The sequence below is a fragment of the Myotis daubentonii genome, chromosome 2, assembly GCF_963259705.1.
Source record: "Myotis daubentonii chromosome 2, mMyoDau2.1, whole genome shotgun sequence".
Taxonomy (NCBI): domain Eukaryota; kingdom Metazoa; phylum Chordata; class Mammalia; order Chiroptera; family Vespertilionidae; genus Myotis; species Myotis daubentonii.
In genome coordinates, this window is record NC_081841.1 from 43664124 (window position 1) to 43691554 (window position 27431).

The 27431-nt window shown below is 39.6% G+C and overlaps 1 protein-coding gene across 1 annotated transcript in view; it reads left to right on the forward strand.

Moving 5' to 3' along the window:
- The window catches only part of PDZRN4 (PDZ domain containing ring finger 4), a 351666-nt gene that overhangs the window by 276243 nt on the left and 47992 nt on the right, over positions 1 to 27431 (forward strand). Inside the window, exons 4-5 of the mRNA XM_059682583.1 lie at positions 13945 to 14201; positions 17724 to 17826. Of these exons, the coding sequence (XP_059538566.1) occupies positions 13945 to 14201; positions 17724 to 17826 (360 nt within the window). The remainder of the gene's footprint in view (positions 1 to 13944; positions 14202 to 17723; positions 17827 to 27431) is intronic.

The following is a 27431-nucleotide window of genomic DNA, read 5'->3' on the forward strand; positions in this document are numbered from 1 at the left end:
ATTTTAATATAGATTTTTAGAACTGAGGAGTTGTTGAATAGCATCTTGTCTAACTTATACATTTTACAGGAACATTTTTTCACTTTCCAACTGGAATTTTCTTATCCTGGGGCACAGGTTGAGACAGTTATCCATTCATACTTAATGAATGCCCACAGTTGTTTCACTGCTTAATTGTAATTATATCAACAATTCCATAAAAGAAAATAGAAGAATAAACTTCCCACCAATCTTTTGTCCAATTTTTAGAGTTTCTATGTTGAATTGCCTATTGATGTTTAGGAAAGAATTAATAGGAATTTGTAGAAAGATATTGGGTTTATTTTTCACTTGGTAGTTGTGTGATCTTGAACAAGTTGTTAAGCTATTACAATGTGGTTTGTTTATCTGTAGGATGAGTATGATAATTTATGCGCCTCTAGTAGCTTATAGTACTAGGTAGAGTATGTAGCACATAGTAAGTGCTTAACAAATTTTTATATCTTTGTTATGCATTTCAAGGTGCACTTGGAGACAATCAAGTCAGTGAAATTACTGGGGCAAATTCCAACTATTTAAAATAAAGTACTTTCAGTAGCTATTCTAAATGTATTAATTTCATCTTTTGAGTTAGCCAGCAATCTGTTTGTTTATAAATATAGAATTAAAAATTCTTTTTCAAAACCCATGAATTTGAGGAAGTTGGAAGTGTGGTGTTAGCAAGGTATGGGTACAAATTCAAGTGGTTTTAATTGCTGATGTAAACGCTTGTGAAACCCTGGGAGCTTGGCCTTTTTACTAGTTTCATGTCCTCCACTGAGCTCTCCAAGAGACAGAATGAACTCAGATGGCAGAATTGATTGTTAAAATGATTTAAACCTCCCATGTCTCGTATGGTAATGTCTATTTGTTCAGATTTTGCCCTATCCTTTCAAACTGGTATGAAACAACTTTCACCTTCTAGGCACTACATTAGAGATACTGGCATTGAAAGAATTATGTAGTATGTAAGTTCTTTCTCATGTTAATCCTCATGTTCTAAAACTACTATATATTCACTTGGGTAAAATACCTTTCTAAGTTCATATCCCACACAAGCTATAAATGATTCAGGTGGAGGACCATAGAAAGTATAAAAGTGTGTGTGTGTGTGTGTGTGTGTGTGTGTGTGTGTGTGTTTATGGGGAGATAAATGCTCACTTGGTTAGGTGGGTGCTAACTAGACTGGCAGAGTTTCAGAACATTGAAACTAAAATCATCACTGGAAATATAAATCTACAGGGGATGGGCAGATCTACGTAGAATGCCTTTATACTTTATACTTCAACTTTTACAGCTTGTATTTCTGTACAGTGTTTATTTAATTCATTGTATAGAAACTGAGGTTAGGCTGTTGTGGAAAATATGCCAACTGGGAAGGTCACATTGAAATACATATGAATGAGAGCATCAGTGTGCCATCTTACAACACTCTCCCCTCCTCCAGCTGGGCCAGAATGCTGCCTCTGTCTCCATCTAGGCACTAACCATTTTTGTCCAAGTAACTGTGGGGATCTCCTGCTTCCATTCATCTACTTCTCACCACAGCCTTCAGCGTTATCTTCCCAAAGCATAAATGAGATCATGCGACTTTTCAGACAAAAGGTGTTTTTTAAAACAGATATCTTACATGGCCCATTGAGGGCATTGGCACCTGTATCCAAACCTCCCTCAAGCCTTAGCCCGATGCTTACCCCAAGCCCCCCATACTCAGTCACACCAGATCTCTCTCTGGTTCTCAGAAGACCTACTCTTTTAAGCCTTTCCCTAGGATTCCTTTCCTTTCTGCAATTTTTACAACCTATGAAACTCTTCATCTTTTAAGAGCCACCTGAAACGTCACATTCTGGAGTCAAATCTCAATACCTCAATACTCCCAGGCAGAGGTATCCCTGTGAGCTCCCCAGAACTCTGTTAGTATCTCCGTTAGTATTTCTATTTCATCTGTTTACACGTTTGCTTACAATTATAGATGGGTATGTTATTTTTCCCTAGAGGATCCTGAGAGCAGGTGCCTTCCCTTGCTCCACCTGTTACACCTTCTGTTCCTTAGCCTCCAATTTTCAAATGGAGATAAAAAATCCTCATCTCACATGCTTGTTCTTGAGTGTGATTGAGATAATATAAGCCAAGGTTTTGCTCAGCTCCTGGCACTTTGTAAAAGCTCACTCAGTGCTAACTGGTATTGTCACTGTCGCTACCAGCACTCTAAGAACAGGTATTAACGTGTATCCCCAGAGAATTGTCTCATCTCTGTCATTAAGAGTTCCTCAGGAAGGGACGAAGGGAAGGAAGGAAACATGAGTAAAAATCATAGAACTCTGTTAGCTGCCTTAGTTGTGTTATTTATGTGACACAATCCACAACTCTGTTAGAGGGTGTTACCGTCTTTTTCAGATGAAGAAACTGAGGCTCAGAGAGTTGAATGACTTAAAGTCACTTAGCTAATATTACGAACTGTGTTGAGACTCCAGTTCCAGATGAGCCCCACATTTGTGTTCTTTTATATTAAAACGTTGAATAGGCCTGGCCAGTGTGGCTCATTGGTTGAGTGTCAATCCATGAACCAGTAGGTCAAGGTTTGATTCCTGATCAAGACACATTCCTGGGTTTGGGGCTTGATTCCCAGTAGGGGGCGTGCAGGAGGCAGCTGATGGATGATTCCCTCTCTCATCATTAATGTCTCTGTATCTCTCTCCCTCTCCCTATCTGAAATTAATAAAAGCATATTTTAATATATTTTATTGTTGATAGTATTACCGATATCTCTCATTCCCTCCCCTTTAATAAAAAGCGTATTTTTAAAAACAACACCATTGAATGGTTGCGGGGGAGGGCTTACTAGCACACTTGATGCCTTTGCTTGCCACTCAAATCATTTATACAATATATTTAAGTAAAAGGAATAGCATGGATAACTGGGCTACGAAACAGAGCTATGTAGTGAAAGGAACACAGTCAGCCTGTAAACACAGATAGCTATAATGAAAAGTCCAATTGCATTTATTTTAATGTGGATCTTGATAGAGAAATGTATGGAAATTTATTTAACACATATTTGTTGTCAGGTATGTAACACACATTTTTGGACCCTTAAACTACAGCACAAAACAAAAGCAGTTTCCTATCATTTAATGTCTTTTGCACAGAAGTGTTTAAATAGTACAGCATGAGATCACTCTTATAAATAGGATACAGCCAAACTCTGGTGAAGATGTCCTTAGCACCTTTGATGTTGTTTTGACAGATGCCCTGTTACAAATAATTCAACATATCAGAGTCTCTTATTAGTAACTGCGTGGAACACTGTTATTCCTTCCATTACCAAGTAGTTATTTTTAGCACTTCTTTGGCACCGTGCTCGTGTGGCTAAGAGCCAGGGTTATGCTCTTGATGCTCATATAGGCTCTTGTAACAAAAATGGGACCAAGAGATCTTGTCCAGGGGCTAAGAGCACATTTCCTCTTGTTAAGTGGCTATGAAAGATGAATAGCTCTGTCCAAGTTCTCAGTTACTAATACTTTTTATAGTAATCTTTTAAAGGATATCTGGGTTGTTTTATTACAATGATGTTTCTTCCCAATGAATCAGTTTGCATTTGTTTTAGCAGCGTTTGCCCTATATATGTCTTATGTTGTTACACCCTCAGGCTTGGTGCAGAAAATGTTGTCTCCCTGAGAATTTCTCATCCAGTTTAACATACTTGGATCTGATATGTCAAAACTCAATGAATAGGTTTATTAATAATCAGCTACATCAGCTTAGTATTATCTTAGGAAGTAAAAGGTCAGTAAGTAGTTGTTATCCTACCATTTCATCAGTGGACTCTCTCCAAAGACATTATTCACTGCTTATAGAGTCACTTGAGATATAAAAAGTCTTTTTATAGTAATGAAAGAACTCCCACAATTAGCCAGAAGGCAGCCATCTATCTTTTTAAATAGCTCAGCTTAGAGGAGAACAGGATTCCAGGTGATATTCAGAAGATGAATTGTTATGACAGTGATAAAGTTGGTGATACCAATCTCTGTGATTTTTGCTGTAGGGATGTGCGTGTGGGTCCCACTCATGAAAAAAGAAGACATCAGTGCAGAGTAGTGATTTGTTTCTCTGGAGATATGCAAATACAGAAACGGACTCTGAGGAAACACTATATCTGTCAATTTCTCATAATTATTATGAACTCTATCATTACAACACACATCCATTCTAAGCTAACAACAAATGTAACAAGAATTTGAACAGTTTATTTTGACACTTTATACTTATCAAAAATTGCAGAAATAGAACAAAGAATTCTCAAATACCATTCACTTAGATTCCCCAAATTTTAACATTAACATTTTACATTTACATTATTCAGTCTCTCTCTCTCTCTCTCTCTCTCTCTCTCTCTCTCTCTCTCTCTCTCTTTCCCCCTTCTCCTTCTCACTCTCACTCTCCCCCTTTCTTTGTGGTTAACCTCATCAGTAATGGACAAATTTATATTACTAGCTTTCTTATAGAATAGATTGAGAAAGATGCAACACAACTTCTAAGCATGCCTGCCAAAAATCTATAACCTGACTCTAATCAAGAAGAATCACTAGACAAAGGCAAATTGAGGGATAGTCTACAAAATATCTGTACATGTCAAGTATCTGGATACTTTACATTTACTATATGATCTCAACCCTTATGTTCATAGCAGCACAATTTACAATAGCTAAGATTTGGAAACAGCCTAAGTGCCCATCAGCAGGTGAGTGGATTAAAAACTGTGGTACATCTACACAGTGAAATACTATAATGCTATAAAAAAGAAGGAACTTTTACCGTTTCTACAGCATGGATTGAACTGGAGAGCATTATGCTAAGCGAAATAAGACAGTCAGAGAAAGATAAATATCGCATGATCTCACTCATATGTGAGATATAATGATCAACATAATTTGATGAACAAGAATAGATCCAGAGACAAATAGTAGGGGAGGGGGGAGTTAGAGAGCAACCAAAGGACTTGTATGCATGCATATTAGCATAACCAATGGGCACAGACACTGGGGCAGTGGAGTCTTGCCTGGGGTGGGAATGGCTGGGGGCAGGGGTGGGAGGGGTCAATTGGGAAAAAAGGAGATATATGTAAAACTTTAGACAATTAAATAAATAAATAAATAAATAAATAAATAAATAAATAAGTTTTATTTTAGTTCTCCCTTAAAATCTGTGTTTTTTGCTAAATTTGAGAAACTAGAAATTATATTTTTGATGCAACTAATTTTGCTAGTATAGGTAATTTGTAATGATGGTAACTTTCAGCTTTTATCATATTTTGTTGCTATTGTGTAAATCGAGGAGTTTCATGTCTAGTTGTATCAGGCAGAGTTCCAGAAGGAAATGGAAGGCACACTCAGGGGGGTTAATTAAAGACATTATAATGACTGAAGAACTTAGAGAGGTGTGAGCAGAGTTAAGAGGGAGAATAGAGGGAATAGCAATAGGAGACACCCTTGCTACCCATAGACCAGAAGGGGACAGGTGAGAGGGGAGTGTGAACCAAGTAAGAGTTGGCATCCTGAAAGCCAGGTGCCAAGGGGCTGAGCAAAGGCACAGAATACTGGCTCTCTTACCACTGGCTGAACCAAACAACAGTTATTAAGCAGGAAGCCTGGTGATGCAGTGTACAGTGGTCAGCATCCAGGGCACAGAGCTGGGTAGATCTGGGGGACAAACCAGGAACCACCAGCTCATGGGCCAAAGAGGAGAAACTTCCATTTCTTTTAGTGAGGTGAGGAGAAATAAATGTATTTATAGAGGTAAATAAAGCTATGTTGTGTATATTATAATTTATTTCCCTACGTAAGAATCAAAACATATCATAACCTGTCCCTTAATAACAGAAATAATTATATAAATAGACACTTCTCAAATTTGTTAAATCCCCAGTGGGAACATTTAGAAGAGAAGACTGTGGCTGCGGAAAGAAGAAAAGAAACTGAAAATACAAGAGGAGGAATACAAAAATAAAAGAGAGAAAAGATAATAGGGGGGGGAGCAATCTTGGAAGATATATCCCCAAGACATCTTATAACCGAAATTATAAATTGGTTCAAGACAGTTTTGATAAACATAAATTGTGGGTCTATAGCATCTTAATAAAAAAGCTGAGCTCACTCTCCCTCTCAGGAGAAGGTCCCTGCCTTTCCCTTCCCCCTTTTCTTACCCCAGGCTCTTACCATGGCCTTTTCCTCTCCTAAGCTCCAAGGGCCCTTCTTCTACCTCTGTCACTTGTTTCCTGTACCTCTTTCACTTGTTTCCTGAGCCCACACAGCTCAGCTGGCTGACTTCTACTACCTCTGTAACTTTCTAAATAAACTTTCTCTTATAATTTGAGAAAAAAGAAAGAAAAGTTGAAGTCTTGCATGCATTTGGGAATCCTACACCATCAAAGTGTCCTGTGAAATAGATGAGGAAGCAGCATGCTGTCCTTCTGTAGTCACCTGTGTCGCAATCAATTAACTAAATGTAATAATAAGCTGTCTAAATACCGCATTGGGTTACTGGGAGTCTTCAATTCATCACTGTTGTATATGTAAGCATTTCTAATATATTCAAGTTTTTAGCTTGCAAATGTGTATTGTGTCACATATGGTTAATAATAAATTCCACAAGGTCATGAATTATAGGTTAGGGAACAATCTTTATCGGTGAAACATATAAGTCAGGAGTCAGCAACACAGTTGTGCACGGGACTTGGAGCTGCTGGACATGCAGTGGGTCTGTGTTCCAGGGCAGGGACCCCATCCCTCTGCTGTTGCTCTCTTCTTATGGCAGCACTGTCAGTAAAGAAACAGACTCCCTGAGGGTCAGGCTGCCTGGGCTAGAAGTCAGTTACTTCCATTTGTCTGGGAAAGCTAGCTGCCTGGCACCTGGGGAATCGGGAGCACAAAGGAAGATAAAACCACACACACACCAGGAAAATGAAGCTACAGGTCCCTCCCAGTCCAGACAAGCCAAAAGGAATCCCAGGATCATTTTTGGATAATTGCATCACATGGGATATTTACCATAGTTTCTTCCAAAAATCCAGTAATAGCAGAACCCTGGACTATACAGACTTTTGGTTTAATGCAATCTAACATTTTCTAACACTTCTTATGCTCTTACTTTCTAAAATTGCATAATGATCACAAACCTACCCATGATAGTTTTGTTCATCGAAAACATTTTCAGAGGTCAAAATTAAGTTTCGTCAATCTCTAGGTTTTCTTCATATAATTTTGAGCAATTTTTATTCTACGAAGTTTTTTTACTTTAAATACTTTTTAAAATGTGCTGTGCTCAATTTATATAACAGATGTCCACTTAGAATCAAACATATCAATGCTTAGGAACAAATATGCTGAAATTCCTTAAAATTAATTTAAAGGTTATATATGACAAGTATTTTAATAAATATAGGGTTCGGATCATTTTATATTCCTTTTTTATAGCAAACATTTTAGTATCAATTTAAATAGTTTCCTCCTTCTATAAAATATTACTAGGCCATGTTTTTGCAACACCTCCCTAATTATCATGTAGAAAATTTGATCAGCATTCACAAGGGACTTTAATCAAAATTAATTCCCCAGTTATTTGTAAGGGTGGGAGAGCTTGTAAACTGTCATGCCCAAACAGAATGACAATACTCAGGTCTGATGATATCATGTAAAATATTGCTGACTATAGTCAATAACACTATCCTATATAATAAGAGCCCAGCAACAGAAACGGCGGAACGACCAAAATGACCAGAGACCAGAACAACCATGGCCCCTCACCCCGGCTGGCTGCCCCCAGTGAGCAGTTAGGGGCAATCAAGCAGGCAGGCGAGTGGTTAGGGGCAGTGAGGCAGGCAGAGGTGGTTAGGGGTGATCAGGCAGGCAGGCAGGCAGAAGCGGTTAGGGGTGATCAGGCAGGCAGGCAAGCAGTTAGGGGCCAGCGGTCCTGGATTGCGAGAGGGATGTCTGTCAGACATCCCCCAAGGGGTCCCAGATTTCGAGAGGATGCAGGCTTGGCTGAGGGATCACCCCCCACCCCCATGCATGAATTTCGTGCACTGGGCCTCAAGTATTATATAATTGAAATTTGCTAAGAGAGTAGAACTTAAATGTTTCCCCCCCACACACACACACACAGGCAGACAGACAAAAAGGTAAATATGTGAGGTATGAAAATGTTAATTGACTAGATAACAAGATTTCTTTGACAATATATACGTATATCAAATCACCATGAGCTGCACACTTTAAATAACTTCCAATTTTGTTTGTCAACTATACCTCAATAAAGTTGAAAATAAAGGAATGAATGTATAACTTTTGTAATCATATAAAAAACAATATTCAAGGGCTTTCTATATATTCTTAATTTGAAATTGGGTTATATTGATTGCATACAATCCTTGCTTTTCTATGCTTCTATTGAATATTATTACACATAATTCTCCCATGAAAGGCAGAGATGCTTCAAAATACCTATTTTTCATTAGAGGCGCAGAGTTTTGGACATCCTCATCATTCCCGAACAGCTGACTCTAGAAATGGCAACTCACCAGGGTGACTCGGTTATTCATGCACTTGTTTGCACTTCAAAGGGGAAAAGAAAGCCTGTTTGTTTTCTGATACTCAAGAAAATTTTGCATGAGGCTAGATTTGGAGGAACAATCCAAGCAGAACAGCTCACATTCAAGCTGAGGCCACCCGTCACTCTTGGGAGGTTGTTGATGAGTGGCCCAGATTTTGCAATTTAACCGAAAGGGTAGATTGTTCATTAAACAGAAGCTTCATCAAACATTGCTGTGATATGCTTTACATAAGAAAAGCTATATTCTTCACTTAACATTCACAAGTTGCTTATGTATTAATTAGTCCATCTGCCACAACAAATGTATTCACCCTTCTTTGTATGGATTGCTGAAAAGTACCTACTTTTCTTCTATCCACTTATCCCTATCAATAGAATGGAAAGTAATAATTTTTTTAGAAATAAGACACTTTTTTCATATCTATTAAAAGTGTATTTTTCAGCTTGCCTGAATTGATAAGTGCAGGAACCTGTAGCTTTATTTTCCTGGTGTGTGGGGTTGTAGCTTCCCTTAAGGTCTGGATTCCCCAGGTGCCAGGCAGCTAGCTTTCCCAGACAAATGGAAAATGGTTTCCCATGATCAAATATTGTTTTAATTCACCAATTATTTATTTGTTAGTTTATCTGAATGTCTTATAACTGCTTCAGGATTGACATGATTAAGACTACTCCTTTTTATTTTTATATTTTTTATTTAAATATAGTTGGTATACAATATAAGTTTCAGGTGTACAATATAATTACTCATCATTTATATACCTTACAATGTGATCATAGCCCTGTCTTTCCACTTGTTTTCCATCTCAATGGTACTTTTTAGAAGAAGAACCACATGCCTCTATTTATTCTAGAATTCCTGTCATTGGTATCTTCCTTCCCTCATTTATGCTGTTGCCAATTCTAACTACCTCTATACGCATAAACATGCCTGGTTTCTTACTTATCTAAGTCAGGTGGGCTTAATCACCATCTCAGAGTCCAGTCATCCCACTGGGACCCCTGGCCTCTTATCAAATATCCATCACCTGAGTCTTTTCCATTATACTCTTGTTGCTTGGTAGCAGGAGAACCAAATCAGTTTTGGCCACAGTCATCCAAATGCCAGATGTTATAGTGATAGAGGGAATTATCTCATATACTCCTCATGTTTATTATGCCTCTAGCCTCTCACCCATTCCATTTAACAACCACTTTAGAAAAAGTATCACTCTCTGGATCATGCTCAAATAAAATTTCCAGCCCAGCGGGTGTGTTTTAGTAGTTGAGCATTGACCCAGGAACCAGGAGGTCACCAGTTCCATTCCCAGTCAGGACACATGCCCAGGTTGTGGGCTCAATTCCCAGTAGGGGGTATGCAGGAGGCAGCCAATTGATGATGCTTCTCTCTCATTGATGTTTCTATCTCTATCTCTCTCTCCCTTTCTCTCTCTCTAAAAATCAATAAAATATATTTTTAAAATCCCAGCCTTCTTGAAACCCCTATGCACATAAACTTCAAACTCAAACCCTGTAATACATGGGTATTTATTTTTTAATCTTAAAATTGCCTTTCATCTCCCCTCACCAATTTTGTTCCCAACCCTCTTCATCAGCTTTTCCTCCTGAAATCAACTTCCCTGGATTCTTCTAGCAAAAGAGCTTCCCTCCTTTCACTGGGCACCTTGAAAAGTATGGGTCTATATACCCTTAACTACCTATATTAAATGGCACACCTTTAATAGAGGGCTTCTCTATCTCCAGTCTCATTTCACAAAACACATAAAAATTATATGTAGCCAATATCATAATTAAGACTGAGACAAAGAGAGTAAGGTGGAAAGAAGAAAGATGGGGAGGAAGCAAAGAAAGGAGGGAGCCAGAGGATATGATGGAAAAGAAATATATGGCACCATGAAATAGAAAATACCTTGTTGGTTTAGGATCTCCCTATTTGGGAAAAAAATGAACTTTTGCTATTATCTTATTTGTTTACTTGCTACAAAATTTGTCTATAGGATTAAAATTTTAGATATTCTCTCAATATTCTTCTTCTCCCTACCTGTAACTGATGATAACTAAGCAAAGCCACTGCCAGAAATCCCCAATTAAGCTATTCTTTTTTCTGTTGTGAAAGGCATAATTTATAAAATGGTGACCTTTTTGGTAGGCTAACAGTATGTTGATGAACTTCAAGTGAAGTGAAAGAAAAAAAGAGTGTTTTGTATTATCAGTGCTTACATTTTCTAAGGAATCACATGAGGCAGTAGAGCTTTTAAAGGTCATAGACTTCTTTACTTTGAGAGATATTAAACAGCTTATGAAAATAGAGGTCAGCTACATGATAACTGGAAGAAAAGAGCATTCCCCAATGAGAAAGGAAGATATTCATGATTACACTGACTATCCCTTTTCGAGATTGTATTTAATTGTCCCTGACCCCTCCCCTCCAAAATTGTATATAAATGCCATGACTGTAAATGAATGAATGTACAGGTCTTAAGATCAATAGCTATTGATCTTTCAGGATGGACGTTAATATGGTCAGCATATACTAACCATTACAATAAGAGCTAATGACCTCACAGCCTAAATAAATCTTCAGTAATTTTTATGTTTTTGTAGAAATTTTATACATTTCTGGATTTTGCGAAAATGACCCTAAGTAGCTACTAGGAACATAAAATAAATAATCATTATTAGTAAGAAACTCACTTTTTAGAAATCATTTTTGCTTAGAAGATCACTAAAACAAATAAGAAATAAAAGACTACCAAGACTAGGTTAACATGGAGGCAAAGTACCTGGCCACCTTAAAGAAGAAATGGAATAAGGGTATTTTTCTGTGCACTACTTAATGGCACACAATGTATGCAATAGTAGGATTTCATGTGTGGACTGGAAGAAACCCTGGCCACAAGTTATTTCTCCCTTGACCCTAAGATATTGCTTGAAGTTCTTTTTAAAAGGGCACTGTCTTCTTTCATTCTGTCACTGTCAGAGGTTACCCTAAATGCAAAGCTTATTAGAGAAGGTAACCTATTGTCATAGCTTTAGTAGGTTTTAAACAGTCGATAAAGTGACCAAGAGTTCTCTTCAGAGAGGGAATGTTATGATACTTTGCTGGAGCAGATATTCACAGGAAGTGGGAAGCCTGGGGACCAAAAGGCAATTCTTCTGAACTGACAGAGCAATCTTGTCTGCCACCGGATCAGTTTCTATAACCCCGGAATTTATAAATACCGACCACAATATGAGACACTAAACAGGAGAAGCTAGCTTTTAGGTTGTGTTTTTCCATCTGAAGTTCTGCTATCATCTGCTGACTACATGTCCTCAGGGAAGTCAGTGGTGGCCTCAGCCCAGAGTGCCTGTCATTGACAATAGCTCAAGGAATGGATGAGTGTGTCTGTGGGCGTCCTATGTCTACATACTTGTGGATGCCTAGAGTCATCAAGACATATGATGTGCCATCAAGGCTGTGCCAATAAAAATTTGGTGATTATTTTCAAATGTAGTCCATGGAGAAAAGAATCAGAGAGGGAATGTACAGATTGGTGTGTGTGTACACACTAGTTGGTACCTACTCAGCTCTCCATCTGAAGTGTCTTACTAGTGATCCAAGAACTGTACTGGGACATATTTTGCTGGTGAGGAAACTCAATTGCTCCATTTTTGATGGCACATTAACTCTTTCAGGGCCCATTGAATAAATTAGCTCCTCTAGGTCATTAAGCCTGTCTCTACAGGACATGACAATTTCTACCTGGCGTTGTATCGTTTACCCCAAAATCCCCCACACTTGCTCTGAGCACACACATATTCTTTGTCTACTCAGGGAGAAAGAATGTGTTCATTCATATGTCATAATTGCTCTCTGATTGCAACTCAGTGATTCATTTTGCTTCCTTTCAGGGATCTCTAAGGATTTCCTGGTGCATAGTTGTCAACAGAGCCTCACTGTCTTAGTTGTCTAGAAATGGTATAATTTCAGGGGTTTTGAGTACAGTGCTGTGTTCCCAAGTATCTTTTCCTATATGCAAAAGCCAGCATTACTGATTCATTTGTGGTAGGAGTTGGAAAGATACTTCAGGATTCCATAGTCCTTTATTAAAACATAACTTGCATTAAGAGACTGTGTTATCAGGACCCATTTCAGGGAAATAAACTGACAACTATTTGAGAGAGGCCTATAGTGCCCCTCAAGAGGGTGTTTAGAAAAGTGTGCGGTGATTGGGGTGCCACAAAGGCTGGGGACATCATGGCCCTTAATAAGCAGGCAAGACAGAGTCTCACAAAAAATAATCTTTTTCTCCTAAATGCCAACAATTGGCCCTACTGAGAAGCAGTTTTGGAGGCAAAGGCAAATGTCACCTCTTTCTCTGCTGTGTGTAGGGCTACCTTGGAATATCATAAATTAATATACATTAAAACAGGTAAGGATGATTCCAAAGGGACACAGTATTCTTACTCAGAGGTGTTTCAGGTGTTTTAGAGCAGTCTTCCTTTCATATGCATCTCATATAAGTCATCTGGTATCCTTTTAAAAATGTCAGTTCTGATCCAGGAGGTCTGGGTAATGCCACGTTCTTGGCATTTCTAATAATCTCTTAAGTGGTACTGTTGCTGCTGGTCCACAGAACACACGTTGACTAGAAAGGATTTATGACAAAATGCACATGATCTTGAATAAAGCATGGTCCTGGATAAAAAGATGATGAATATGAAAGAAATCTGACAATATCCTAAAAAAATAAATTTTAGGCCTGGAAGACTTTGAGTAATTGTTGAAAATCCCACCAAGAGCCCTGGCTTGTGTGGTTCAGTTGGTTTGGCATTTTCCCGTGTACTGAAGGGTTGCTGGTTCAATTCCCAGTTCCGGCACAAGGCTGGGTTGTGGGCTCAATCCCTGGTAGGGGGTGTGCAGGAGGCAGCCATCGATGTTCCACTCTGATGTCAATGTTTCTCTCTCTCTCTCTCCCTCTCCCCCTCTCCCTTCCTTTCCCTATAAATAAAAATCAATAAAATACCTTTTTAAAGATCCCACCAAGAGATTGGTAAAGCATAAGAAAGTATATACTTAGCATTCTTACCTATCTGAAGGTGTTAGCGAACATTTTCTGATGGCGTACTTCCTGAAGACACCAGGAGTAATTATTTCCTTATCTCCTTCACTGTCTCCTGTTGGTGAAGCGTTCAATAAATGTCAGTCTCATTAAATATTCCTTTACAAAATGCATAGCAGAGCTGGTTCAAACATCCCCTCCCCGCCTTTTACTAATCTATCACAGCAGCCTCTCTGTTCTTTCCTCTGAGATGAGCAATGTCCTTTTATCTTCACAGGTCAATGGGAAGGATCTCTCAAAGGCCACCCATGAAGAGGCAGTGGAAGCTTTTCGAAATGCCAAGGAGCCCATTGTGGTTCAGGTGCTAAGGCGAACGCCACTCAGTAAACCAATCTATGGAGCGGCCCCGGAAGTGCAGCTCATGAACGCCAGTACTCAGACGGACATCACCTTTGAGCACATCATGGCCCTGGCTAAGCTTAGGCCACCTACCCCTCCGGTGCCGGACATCTGTCCATTTCTGCTCTCAGACAGGTATTTCGCTGTCACTTCTCCCAAAGCCCTATTTCTTTTCATTCATCATTGAGAGGAGGTGTTGGAAAGAATCAGTCACACTAGCCAGTTCACAGTTATTGAGACAGGTGCTCAATACAGTTTGGAAAATGTCTCCACTGTGTCTACATCCAATTAGTTGTCAGCTGTCCCTGCTAGCTACTTCCCCTGGCCAGACTGCTGCTTCTCCTCAGGAATCAGACTTGCTGAGGTGCAGTGAAAAATTCGGGCTCTGATTAGTGCATCTTCGTACTTCTAGTCATCAAACACCTTGTGCTCCTCATGATCACTGGTCAGGGAAATCGCTCTGCTCACCAAAGCTGCCAAGAACCTCATTAAGACTGACACAGAAGTGCCATGTTGGCACTGTGTTCTCCACTGTGGGTCGCCTCTCTTTCTCGCTTTTGCTTTTCTCTTCTTTAAAGGAGAAGCTAAGAAATTAATTTAATTACAGTGTAATTCTCCACAGAAAGCAATTACTCAATATATTGAGATGTAAACAAAAGGTTTTGGCTGTCAGAGAATAAGTATAGAACTATGAAATAAAGAACTATTGAAGGAATCTTTCTTCCCAATTTTTACCCAATGTAAAGGCAGAGGTATTTTATTCAAACAATCCTACTTGTATAGTCTTGGAAGCATGTTCTGCCCCCTACATTTTGTTCTATGACCTTTTAAGCAAATAGTCAAACATGACTGAGATTTTGATTTATAAGAGCAATAGTCTCTTTAGACTGCATTTTCATTGCTTACGGATCCATTCTCCACTTAGTAAAACACAGATCTGGTCACGCCACTTCCCCACCCTTTAGTGGCTTTGGTAAGTCTGTTTCAGTGGGTCACGTGTGTACATTAGAATCACCTGGGAGCATGGAAAAGCAATATCAATTCATTGCCCAAGTCCCACTCAGGCCAGTTAATAAGAATTTTGTAGAATGAGGCCCAAGCATTGGAATACTTCAAAAGCCTCCCTAGACATTGTGATGGGTAGCTATATTTTCGAAACTACTCTCTGAAAACTCCAGTTCCAGGAGAGTAGAGGCTCTGTTTGTCTTGCTTAGGAATTTATTAACTCATCCATTACTCATTAAAGAGCCACTTATGTCAGGCAGTGGGACTTGGTGCTGGGCATAAAACTGGGAACAAAAATAAAGTCACTGTCTCCTAGAGCTCATAGTCTAGAGCAGCCGTGGGCAAACTACCGCCCGCGGGCCGGATCCGGCCCGTTTGAAATGAATAAAACTATTGAAAAAAAAGACCGTACCCTTTTGTGTAATGATGTTTACTTTGAATTTATATTAGTTCACACAAACACTCCATCCATGCTTTTGTTCCGGCCCTCCGGTCCAGTTTAAGAACCCATTGTGGCCCTCGAGTCAAAAAGTTTGCCCACCCCTGGTCTAGAGGGTAAGATAAACAATTCCCAAGCACACAAATATTTGATGCTCATTAGCATAGCCTGATACAGAATAGCCATTCAATCAATACTTTCTTGAATGAATAATACTAGCTTAGATTTATTAGCTTTCCTAACATAGTTTAGGTAATATTCCCAGTGTTTTACATTGATTAACTCATTTAGTCCTCACAAACCTTTGGAAGGTGTGTATTATATTATTACCATATCCATGTCCCAGATGTTGAGTTGGCCAACGTCACTTAGCAAAGAAATGACAGGGCCAGGCTTCTGAGCCAAAGAGGCCTGATGGCTTCTTTAACCAGTGCTGCTCTTCCTAAGCCCCACAGGTCTTATCTTAGAGGCAACTTTCCTAGAAAACTTCCTAGGGCTGCAGTAGGGAGATCCCCATCATGTGCTATCAAGGCTTCTGTATTTTCCCCTTAATTATCGCACTATTAAAATTCCCACTTTGCTGCTTTACCCAGTTCACAAGGCAAGAATTGGATTTTGCGCACCAGCCTATTCCCCGTGGTTGGCCTAGGGCCTGGCATCTGGTAGACATGCAGTAAATGTTTATTGAATGAAAAAGGTGTTCCTCCTGGCAGGGCGCCCTTCTTACTAACCGAAGGACAAGGGCAACACATCAGATGCCCCAAATAGCGAGTTTGACTTTTTACCAGCCCAAATAGGCTTTGCAGAGCCAGCCCAGATTAAACAAGGAGGGTTTACCTGTTAGACCCGCAGGCAAGGTGCTTTTATTATTTGGGCCCACGTTCCTTAACCCTGTATGCAGCTGACAATAGTGAGAAGAGGCTGGTGGAATATTTACACTGTGTGAAGATAGTAAGATGGCCCTCTCTGCTTTTTCAACTAATGATGAGAGAACTAATTTATACTACTAACTCCAATATTTCAGAAATGACCACACTGCCAGGGCTTAGAGGTCTCTCCTGCAGTGAACTTTGTTTATTGCACGTAGACTTCTTCATTGACTTTTAGAAATAGAGATGACCGCCCTAGCCAGTGTTGCTCAGTGGATAGAGCATCAGCCTGTGGACTGAAGGGTCCTGGGTTCAATTCCCGTCAAGGGCACATGCCTGGGTTGCAGGCTCAATTTACCAATAGGGGGTGTGCAGGAGGCAGCTGATCAATGATTCTCTCTCATCACTGATGTTTCTATCTCTCCCTCTCCCTTCCTCTCTGAAATCAATAAAAAATATATATTAAAAAAAAAGATTTACAAATAGAGATGACCTCATGCCCTTTGCTGTTGAACTTTGCTTAGCCTTTGTATGGTGTAATATATATTCTCTATCATAGCATATAATTAGAAAGCACTTCTATCAATTCTTTAAAACTTTACTCAAAAGTTAAGGGATATATAAAAGTCATGGACAGTGTCTTGGATCCCCCTCATTTCCTTTACTCAATCAGCTCTGTCTGTCCCCAGGAACTTTTCACAGGGATTATGGAACCCTGTGGCTTATATATGCCCTATATACAAGAATTTCTAATGAGGCATTGCCATGAATGTCATGAATATTTGTACACGTGCCCTTTTTCAAAGAGGAGAAAATATGGGTTATGAGAGAGAATGAGGAAGGAGGTCTTAAGGAATGGTAGCATTATGGAAAAGGCCATCTGAAAAATGTATGTTTGAAAACAGAAGTCAAAAAATAGTTTTGGGCTGTGTATTATGAAATCATCAGCATTTTGTTACAAAAATACCCCCTTTGGGGTACACTGCTATCGCAAATGACGCACATCCATGTATGGAGCGAGTCCCACTTGGTGAAATGCTAGCAGAGCCAGAGAGTGGTAATAAAGCACCATGGCCTGTCACAGAGCTCACATCAGCCTTCACGGAATGCAGCTCTGACCAGGGGCCCTTATCTCAGAATTCTTTCAGAAAATCAAATTGATGGACTTCATGTAGGTGGAGAAAGAAAAGCAATGGGTTATCCTGAGCTGTAGTTCATTTAAAGGCTAGATCAGTACGGGTCTCATCGCAAAGCAGAGAAAACGAAAGTGAAATTCTAAATCGGTTTTAATCTCAAAAACAACCCTTTTGATCCATTCCTATCATCTTGCTACATTCCCCATAGCTGCCATTCTCTTCACCCGATGGAGCATGAATTTTATGAGGACAATGAGTATCTCTCCAGCTTGCCTGCTGATGCAGACAGAACAGAGGACTTTGAATATGAGGTAAGATCATTTTCACACCACTTCACATTTCTTCATGAAGTTACGGTTGAGGCGTTTTGCATAAAAAAGAAAAAATTAATGTATTGCTGTGTGAAATGTTTTGTCTAGTACATACCTATGATAAGGTCTTTAAACATTTTTAGTATTAGCTATTTGACGCTAGTATTATAAGTATATGCAGAAACATTTTTATAATGTAAGCTTAAAGATAATTTGCTACATTTCTTGTTGCTCTTGATAAATAGTATTATGGCAGCCACATTTTCTTCTTCTTTCCATAATAGAAGAGGATTTCCAAGTACAGTTTGGAAAAGAAATTGTATTAAAAACCAAGATGGTAGTTACTACTTTTATTCACTACATTGTATTTTAATTTTAATTGATAAACTAAATTTTTTTATATTAATTCCCCTTCACAAATTAAATATTCACTTTATTTGTGACCCAAGTTTGTACTCCAGAGAACAGTTCCGCCGACTTCCTAGAAAGAGAGATGCCTTCAAGCCCTCTGTTATGGAACTGGGTTTGGCCTTCACAGGGTGTACCTTAGAGTGTCTGTACTGTGATATGTAACAATTCCAAAAGCCCATCTGTTAATTATTTAAGAGCTTTCGCAAAAGTTAAAGGATTTATCCTAATATTGCCTCTGCTTCTGCCATCTGTAAATCTTGGAAAGGTTTCAGCCTCCTCTGACATTTGGAAATAAAATAGATTGAGGAGGTAAAGAAGGTTTGGTAAACAGGCAGAGAGCCCATGATTACCTGCCCTTTTAATGCAGTAGATGATGTCATACAAGTTCAGCAAAATGTTCTTTTCCATTTTACAACCAGGAAATCCTGAAATCTCTTCCCTTAGGAGGATGTAAAATCAAATAAAGTCGATTCAGCGAAGCTCACCTAAAGCAAATAGACGTTTATTTGAAATCTTCCCCCTGCAAAAGTCATTTCGGGGGATTACAGAAATCAGTATTGCTTTTCAGCCAGCATCTAGAAGTGTGTGCAGTGATGCCTCGTATCTGAATGGACAGTTTTGTTGTTGTTATTGTTCACGTTAATTTTTATCCCCTCCTCTCCGTTAAGTTGATTGAAAAGTTTTATTTTATTTTATGAATCCACTCAAGCCCTGGTATGCACTGAAATATCCATTAAGTCTACTCATGCAAAATAAATAATAAAATTGAGTCACTTATCCCAATAATTTAAGATTAAACAATGTTTTTCTTTCAGTTAATGAATTCTTTGAGTTTGGGGACTGGAATTACCTTCAGCTTTTCATTTAGCTTGTGCCTTAAATTTTTATTAAAATAAATCTGTGAGCTGGGGGAGGGCTTGGGAGAGAGACTTGCTTAGGCCAGCAGGTTAACAGTAAAAAAAAAAAAAAAAAAATTCCTTTCAATTAATTAGCATACCATTGAATATTACATTACATACAGATTTTCTTTCATTTCTATAGGGCTACTGTAAGTGAAACACACCCTCATTGTGCTTGTTGATCCTCACCAGAGGATATGTTTATTGATTTTAAAGAGAAAGGGAAGAATGAGAGAGAGAGAGAGAGAGAGAGAGAGAGAGAGAGAGAGAGAGACCTTAGATGTGAGTGAGAAACATCTGTTGCCTCCTATACTCTCTCTGACCCGGGAATCAAACCCACATACTTTTAGTGTACCATACGAAGCTCCAACCAACTGAGCCACCCGGCCAGGCACATCCTCTTTTTTTGAGGGATATGAGTCACTACTAGATGCAGCATCAGTGTGATGACAGTGGTAAATGCTCAGACAAGTCCTCCGTAGCCTGTAATCTCAACTAATCACGGCATTTCAGTCATTAATTTGCTGTCAGCTGTGATTCCTTTGCCAAAGGCACCTTTCTGAGTGATTGAAATAAAGAATGTTTCTGTGAAATTTAAATAAGAAAGAAGTTATTGTGACAGGCTTCAATCATGAGAGAGGATGCGTTTGAGAACATTATGCCTGGCTCATGGTGGGGATGCAGACATGGGGATAATTTACCAAGTTGGGGAGAATAATGGTTCTACCTAGGGCTTCCCCGCCTGCTACAGTTATGGGGCAGATGTGCACACGCCATCCCGCATGGCTGCATCAGATGAGACTGTGGAATCTGATCAGTCCACCCCTGTCGCCAGAGCTGACTGTGTCCACCACATTAAAGGGGGAGATTTAGAAATGCTAATCCGACTTTATGTGCAGTAAAAAAGAAAGAAAGAAAGAAAGAAAGAAAGAAAGAAAGAAAGAAAGAAAGAAAGAAAGAAAGAGCTAATTAATTAGCATATCATTGAATATTACATTACATACAGACTGTGCTCCTGTGACCAGCAGAGATGACCCCGGCTCCTCTAGGAGCTAGGAGCTCTGTCCTAACCCAGCAGCGCCAGGGACGCGCTGGATGATCACCTTCAGAAGGACCGGCTTTGGGCCACTCAAAGAACATTACAGGAAACTGAGGTCTGACAGCCAAATAAAGCCCTTCATCTCAGAGAGAGATACCATTCCTCCTCCACCTAGACATGAATACTCTTCCCCAGGCAGTCGGGAAGTGGAGAGAAGACCCTTTCCATCTGTTCTCATTCATTTGCACCATAAGTATTTAATGAGCACATAAAGAGGCCAGCTTCTGATTGAAGTTTGGTATTGATGAGCCCCTGCCCTAGTGGAGCTTAACCTTCAGGGGAGAGAGATGGACAATAATCAAATAAGTGACAACGTAGTAAGTTAGGTGGTGCTGGGTGCTAACGGAGAACAGCAAGCATGGGCACCTGAGAAGGAAACGCATGGTGTTGAGATGGGGTGTTGCTGTCTTATACAGGAGGTCCAGGAAGGCCTCTCTCCGACGAGTCCTCAAGGCAGCAGGAGAGCTAGCCCTGGGGATATCTGAAGAGGTGCTTTCCAGACAGAGGGAAGGGAAGTACAAAGGACATGAAGCAGGAGTGTGCTTGGTAGGAGGGGGAGTCAGAGTGAGCAGGGGCCTATCTTGAGGAGCCTGTGGATTTACTACGGGATGTAAACTTGCTGGAGAAGAAAGATCAGGGCCATGTTGTGAAGCCCTCGCCAGGAATGGGAAATGTCTGGCCCGGGGGCCATAGAGGGCCCACAAAATCATTTGGTCTGGCCCTGCCAAGGCATTAGGGGTGAGTTCATTAAATGTTGAACCAAATACAGCAGGATAATTTTTAGGTTGATAAATTTGTATGGCCATTGAATGATGTTATAAATATCTAAATGGCCCTTGGCAGAAAAAAGGTTCCCCATCCCTGTGCCCAGCCAGATCCGTCTGGCTACTGGAATGAGATTGACAGAGGAAGCCAAAGCGCGAGGGAGAGGCGGATTGGATCTGGATGGTGATGGAGGAGGCACTGAGATGGTCTGAAGGACAGCATCCACCCCACCCAGCTCGCAGGGCTTTGCCCAAATGTCTGTGTTTCCATTACTTGCCTCATCACTTTAATATATTTTATGCTATGGTGGTTTATCTTCTTCTGACTTTTTAAAAGTAAAATAGCACAGGCCAAAGAGTGAAACACAGCTTCTGACATCCACTGAAACTAGCATAGTAAATCCACTCTTAAAAAGACTGAAAGTGTACAGAACTGTGTTTCTGAACTTGCTAAAATGCAAACTATGCAATTATGTGGGTCGTTTTTAAAGGCCTACTTACTACTGACTCAGTGAACCAAAGCTGATCCAGCTATCTTGTGAATATATAGTTAGGGACTTTTAGTGCTTGGGTTGTTGACCCAATAGACCAAAACAGACCTGACGGTCTCATAAATACATATTTGGGGACTTTTTGACTTACAGATTGCTGTATTGATAGACTGTAACAGCCCCCTAAGAGCCCTGGTGGACCGCAAATGCTTTTTTGGAGATGTGATAGTGTGTCAATGTTATGGGGACTGTGGTATGTTATGGACCTCTGTAATATATTAATGACACCCATATCTCACCACAGCCCATCACCACTTTACCTCAGAAAATTATTTGATTGGGTTTAAAATTTCCCCATGGTGCTTCAGAAAAAGTCTCAAAAGACCAGCCTGCATTAAAAGACTCACAGCTTGAAATTTGTTCTCTTTAAAAAAAATGATGGCATTTGTTCTCTAATTAAAAATGATAAAGGGCTTTAATTTTATTTTTGAGAGGAAAAAATTAAAATGCTTTTAAATTTAAACAATGCAACCTTCATGGATGTTTATGCCACCGAAATGCCACTGAGTATGTTGTCTCCTCTTCTTTATTTTCAACTTTGCTCATTCTTCCCCCAGAGCCAGCTAAAGGTTGAAATAAATCATAAATAGCCCTTAGCAAGTCAACGGCAGATCTCAAATCCAGCCTCTACCAGAAATAATTTAAAGGGAAAAGCTTTGAGAAATATAGCGCTCTTTCTTCCAACTCCTAATAAAGATACGTTTGCTACTGCTTTAGTTGCAAGATGAATTTTTTGCAGTATTTGCCATTAACTCTCAAAAGTCAGTGCTGGGAGAGGCAAGACAACTAATCAGTGCAACATTTTGATAATATGGAACATTCGCATTAACCAAGACAAGCAAATAATTTAAGCAACATTTCTGAGCCTGCAGATATTCGTCACTTAAAAATGCTACTTGAAATCATTTTTCCTGCTCTCTCCAAGCTCAGGATGAAGAAAACATATCCAACAGCCTCAATTAAGTACAGTTAGGGTTCCCCTTATGTGTGCATTGTCATCGAAATGAAAAGGCATTTAGCACTTTGCTTGAAGAGGTATTAAAGGTGGAAAGAAGGACAAGTATATGTCAGAGTTCTGTGAACGTGAAAACCAAACCAGTTTCTATAAATAGAAAAGAGCATGTAGCATATTAATTAGCTTCCTCTTGGCAGTTCTTATGCAAAGCATAAGTAAACCTTTGTGCTGTGCTGAGAAGTGTCCTTTTGCAAAATTTAGCTGGATGCCTGTGAATATGTGCAGAATTTAAGTATATAATCTCTCGAATAGTTGAGGAAAAGAGAAATATGAATCAAGGACCCGTTCATTCAAAAAATTAACAAGGGAATAAGCATTAATGAGATTTCGGTCATCCATTTGAGCAGCTTCAGGATATGTGAAGCCAAATCTTCCTGGTGTGCATGTGGAGAGCTTTGTGGCTCCTTTCAAGGCTGTGAGGGCTGAGGCCGTATCTGCCTTGTTCATCATTGCATCACATCACCTGTTTCACAATGGGTGCTCAATATCAATGAACGAATAAATGAAGAATCCCTGGCTGTCTGCATGGACCCACTTCTTGGCTCTGCAGTACCTTTCCTCTTTTTTATACAAGGGAATTGGAAAGGAACCAAGACCTCCATGCAGTGACAACAGATATCCCCTTTCTAACAGATATTTATTCTTTATGACAGGGGTTCTAATTCTAGTACCATATTTGTTTCCATTAAATACTTCAAAGGAAGGGCCAAAGCGGGGGGGGGGGGGGGGGGGAGGGGGCGGGGGGGGGCAAGAGACATGGAGAGATAAGTAAGGAACTAGAATTTAAATGTTCTCCATGAAATTTCATCTTTGTGATTATTATTTCATAAAATCACAGTATCTTATACGTAGTATGAATTTGACATATTCTCTAATCTACCCTGGGTCCCTTAATAATTTTTTTCACCAAGGTATCACTTAGCAAATTTGTGAACCACTACAATGGATGGGGAAGTGAGTGCCTCCCCAAGTAGCCAGTTCTGACTGACGATCTCTGGTTATTGAGAGAAGGAAATGTATCAAGGAGTTTGAAAGTCAATGATAAAAGGAATATATTTGGAAGAAATATATGAAACATAACTCATAAAGAGCCCATATATTATCCTTACATTGTGCTGTATACTAGAAAAAGAGAAAATAGTGTGTGGAGTATGAAAGTGTAGAATTCAGCGTTTTTTAATTCACTAAATGCTTTATATTTCACATGTTCCTTTTTTCTTCCACTTGCTAGTCACATTGTAGAATTATTAATGAAATATCTAAAACAATTTTATACCACTTACTACTGGGGCAATAAAATCATTCATTTAAGAAATCACCTTCATAAGTTTCATTCTTTGGGGAAATTTATTGAATTGAAAAGTGATCTAGATGAAGTGTGAAAATATTTTTATTACTTGAACATTTAAGATACGATGATGTTCGCAGTCAGTTTGGAGTTGGTTCATCGAAATGTCGATTAGTGACGCCACCATTTTCTCTATTATGTCAGATTTAAATCTTAATCATGGAGGCCAAACTATTCAGTTGTCATGTGTATATATCCAGACCCTTTGAGTCCCACTCCTCCTTCATATCACCACTGACTCTTCTCTTGTCTAGTCTAGGCTATTTCGTGGTCTCCTCAGGCCCCTCACTCCATAGTCTCTGCAGTCCAACCTACTAACCACTGTCGACCAGTCCTCCTCAAGGGTGCTTCTCATTGGATCTCTCTCTGTTCACCATCCCTTATGACTTTGTTCTTTGAATTAACTCTAAATTTCTCTGCCTGGCATCCTTTGTACTATGTCACCACCTGCTTTCCCAGGCATCTTGGAGTCAAACACGACAGGGCAGCAACACTCGAAAAAAGCCATGTGATTTTTTTGTCTCTGTGCCTTTGCTTTAGGGCCTCTCTGCAACTCAAATGCCTTTCTCAAATTTCTTTCCCACCACTAAACTCTCATATCACATTCTGAAAATATATATTTTTGTCATTATGCCCTGGGTTATAGTAACTTGCATACTTATCTTTTTCTTCTAAATAATTTGTAACAGAAGTATCTAATTACCTATCTCCCGGAGAGCCTAGCACAGGGCCTGGTAGACAGTGGGCACTCAGCAGCATTTGCAGGATGAGTGAATAAACTACTGGTCATTGTTGCTATTGTTCTTATAAGTGTCCTGGAAACCAATACAAAGGGTTCAGTGGGGAAAAAGGAAAAGAGAGCTGATGGGGAATCAAAATTTGAAATAAAGTGTGAAAGTTTTTTTCTTAAAATCATCCAGTTAACAGCCTAGACATTAGAATAAGTAGACTTAAGCATATACTTGTGCCAGATTGTAAAAGAAGAAAATTTGCATTTTTGGTTGCCTTTCTAACAAGGAAGATGTACATGGAGAACCCTAGTAAATAGACTTGCTAATGGACATAGGTAAAAAATGATTGGGGTTCAATTCATATAAACATGCATCCTAGTTTGCCCTAAATCTCCTCCATGTGTGGCTGGTGTTCCAGTTTATTTATGAATAGCACCCACTTTCACCTTCAACAATGTCCTAGCTGCACAATACTTTTTCCTAGTTTTTATACTTGTTGACCCTTCATCTAGGGCTGAGGTTGTGCAGTCAGATTTTATATAACCCTAATACTCTAAGCAGAGATGACTCAGAATTTATTAATTTGTTTACTCATATTTATTAAGTTGAACAAATTCCCTAAGTTACTTTCTTTTTTTTTTTTTTAAAAAAAAAAAAAGTCCTCCTTAAGGAGTGACTATAAAAAAATGCCACAGAGTTGGAAATAGTCATCAAAGTTATTGTAATTCTTTTAAGTTTATTACTGAAAGAAATGAGATTAGTATTGTTGTTAATTTGGTCATGTAATTTTATAAAACAAACATGAGGCAAATTTATCTTTCGCCTCACTGATTATGACAACACTAAACCTTATTTCCTAAGAAAACAATGACAAGTAAATTTAACTCTCCAAGCTGATTATTAAACAGTGTAGCAATGGGTTCATTTATTTTACTAGGAATCTAGATATAAAAAGAAGATTCCTTACACGATGTATATGAATTTTATCAAAAAGCCAACATTCAGTTTTTATTTGAAGATACTCATTGTACACATTCAGATGATTGCTTTGCATTACTGAAAGGTGTTTGTGTTTAAGGTGAACATTTGCATTTCAAATCCCTTTTTCCCAATGACTTCCATTGTGCTTTGAAAAACTGTTTTCATAGGGGCAAAGAAAGGACAGTTGTCTTTTTCAATATAAAGTAAATCACCAAGAGGGATTTCAGTGTTCCTTCCAGAGGCAATATAATCCAGTGGAAGGAATCTAAACAGGGAGTCTGGTCCCAGTTCTAACTCTTGTCTATTGAAGGGACGGACCATTTACCTCTTGAATCACAGAATTCTCACATGTGAGCTTTGTGGGGATGTCAGTGTTAGTATGGAATGACTTGTCATCATATAGTTGTCCCACGGTAATAACTTAAAATGAGACAAATTCATAAACAGATCCTTAAAAATTTTACAAATATTTTAACATTTCAAACATATCAACCATATTTTAGATTTTTTTTTTAATAACAAGGGCACATATGGCCACACATTGGTCAGTGTCTGGTACCATATTATACCAATTGGTACCAAGTAGTACACCGCTTCATATTATCTCTGACTTTAGCTTTAGTGTTTAGAACAAGTTAACTCATACATTTGCCAATTAGAAATGCCTCCAGCTTTGTTCTTCTTTCTCAAGATGTTATGATTTCATACAAATGTTGGGGGTTTTGTTCTATTTCTGTGAAAAATACCATTGGAATTATGAAAGGGTTTTCATTAAATCTATATGTGGCTTTGTATAATATGGATATTGTAACAATACTAATTTTTCTGATCCATGAACAAAGAATATCTTTCCATTTATTTGTGTCTTTTTCAATTTCTCTCATCAAAGTCTTATAGTTTTCCATGCACAGGTTTTTCACGTCCTTGGTTAAATTTAATTTTAAGTATTTTATCATTTTTTTGATGCTATTGTGAGTGGGATTATTTTCTTTATTTCTTAGCTATTTTGTTGTTACCATTAGAAACCAAAGTTTCATACTAGAGGCCTGGTGCACAGATTCGTGCACTGGTGGGGTCCCTCGGTGTGGCCAATGGGGAACCGGCCAAAACCGGCTCTCCGACATCCTCTGAACGGTCCCAGATTGCAAGATGGCAGTTCTCAGGTGACACACCCGGGAATAGGGCTCCCTCCTCTCTACCAAGTGACCACAGCTCGGCAGCTCCTATGTAGAGCGTCTGCCCCTTGGTTGTCAGTGTCTGTGCTGGTGGTCTAGTCGCTTGGGCTTTTATATATATACTAGAGGCCCAGTGCACAAAAATTTGTGCACTTGGGGGGGGAGAGGGGGGTCCCTCAGCCCGGCCTGTGCCCTCTTGCAGTCTGGGACCCCTCGGGAGATAACGACCTGCTGGCTTAGGCCTGCTCCCAGGTGGCAGAGGGCAGACCCAATCCCTAGGTACAGCCCCTGGTCGGGCTCAGAGCAGGGCTGATTGGGGAGTTGGGGCACCGCCCCCTGTCATGCACAGAGCAGAGCGGATCGGGAGGTTGTGATGCCACCCTCAGTCACGCTCAGGGTAGGGCCGATTGGGGGGTTGGGGCACCGCCCTCTGTCACACTCAAGGCAGGGTCGATGGGGAGGTTGAGGCACCACCCCCTGTCACACACAGAGCAGGGCCCATCAGGGGAGTTGGGGCTCCGTACCCTGTCATGCACAGAGCAGGGTTGATCAGGGGGTTAGGGAGCTCCCCCCTGTCACACACAGAGCAGGGCCGATCAGGGGGTTGAGGAGCTCCCCCCGTCACTCACAG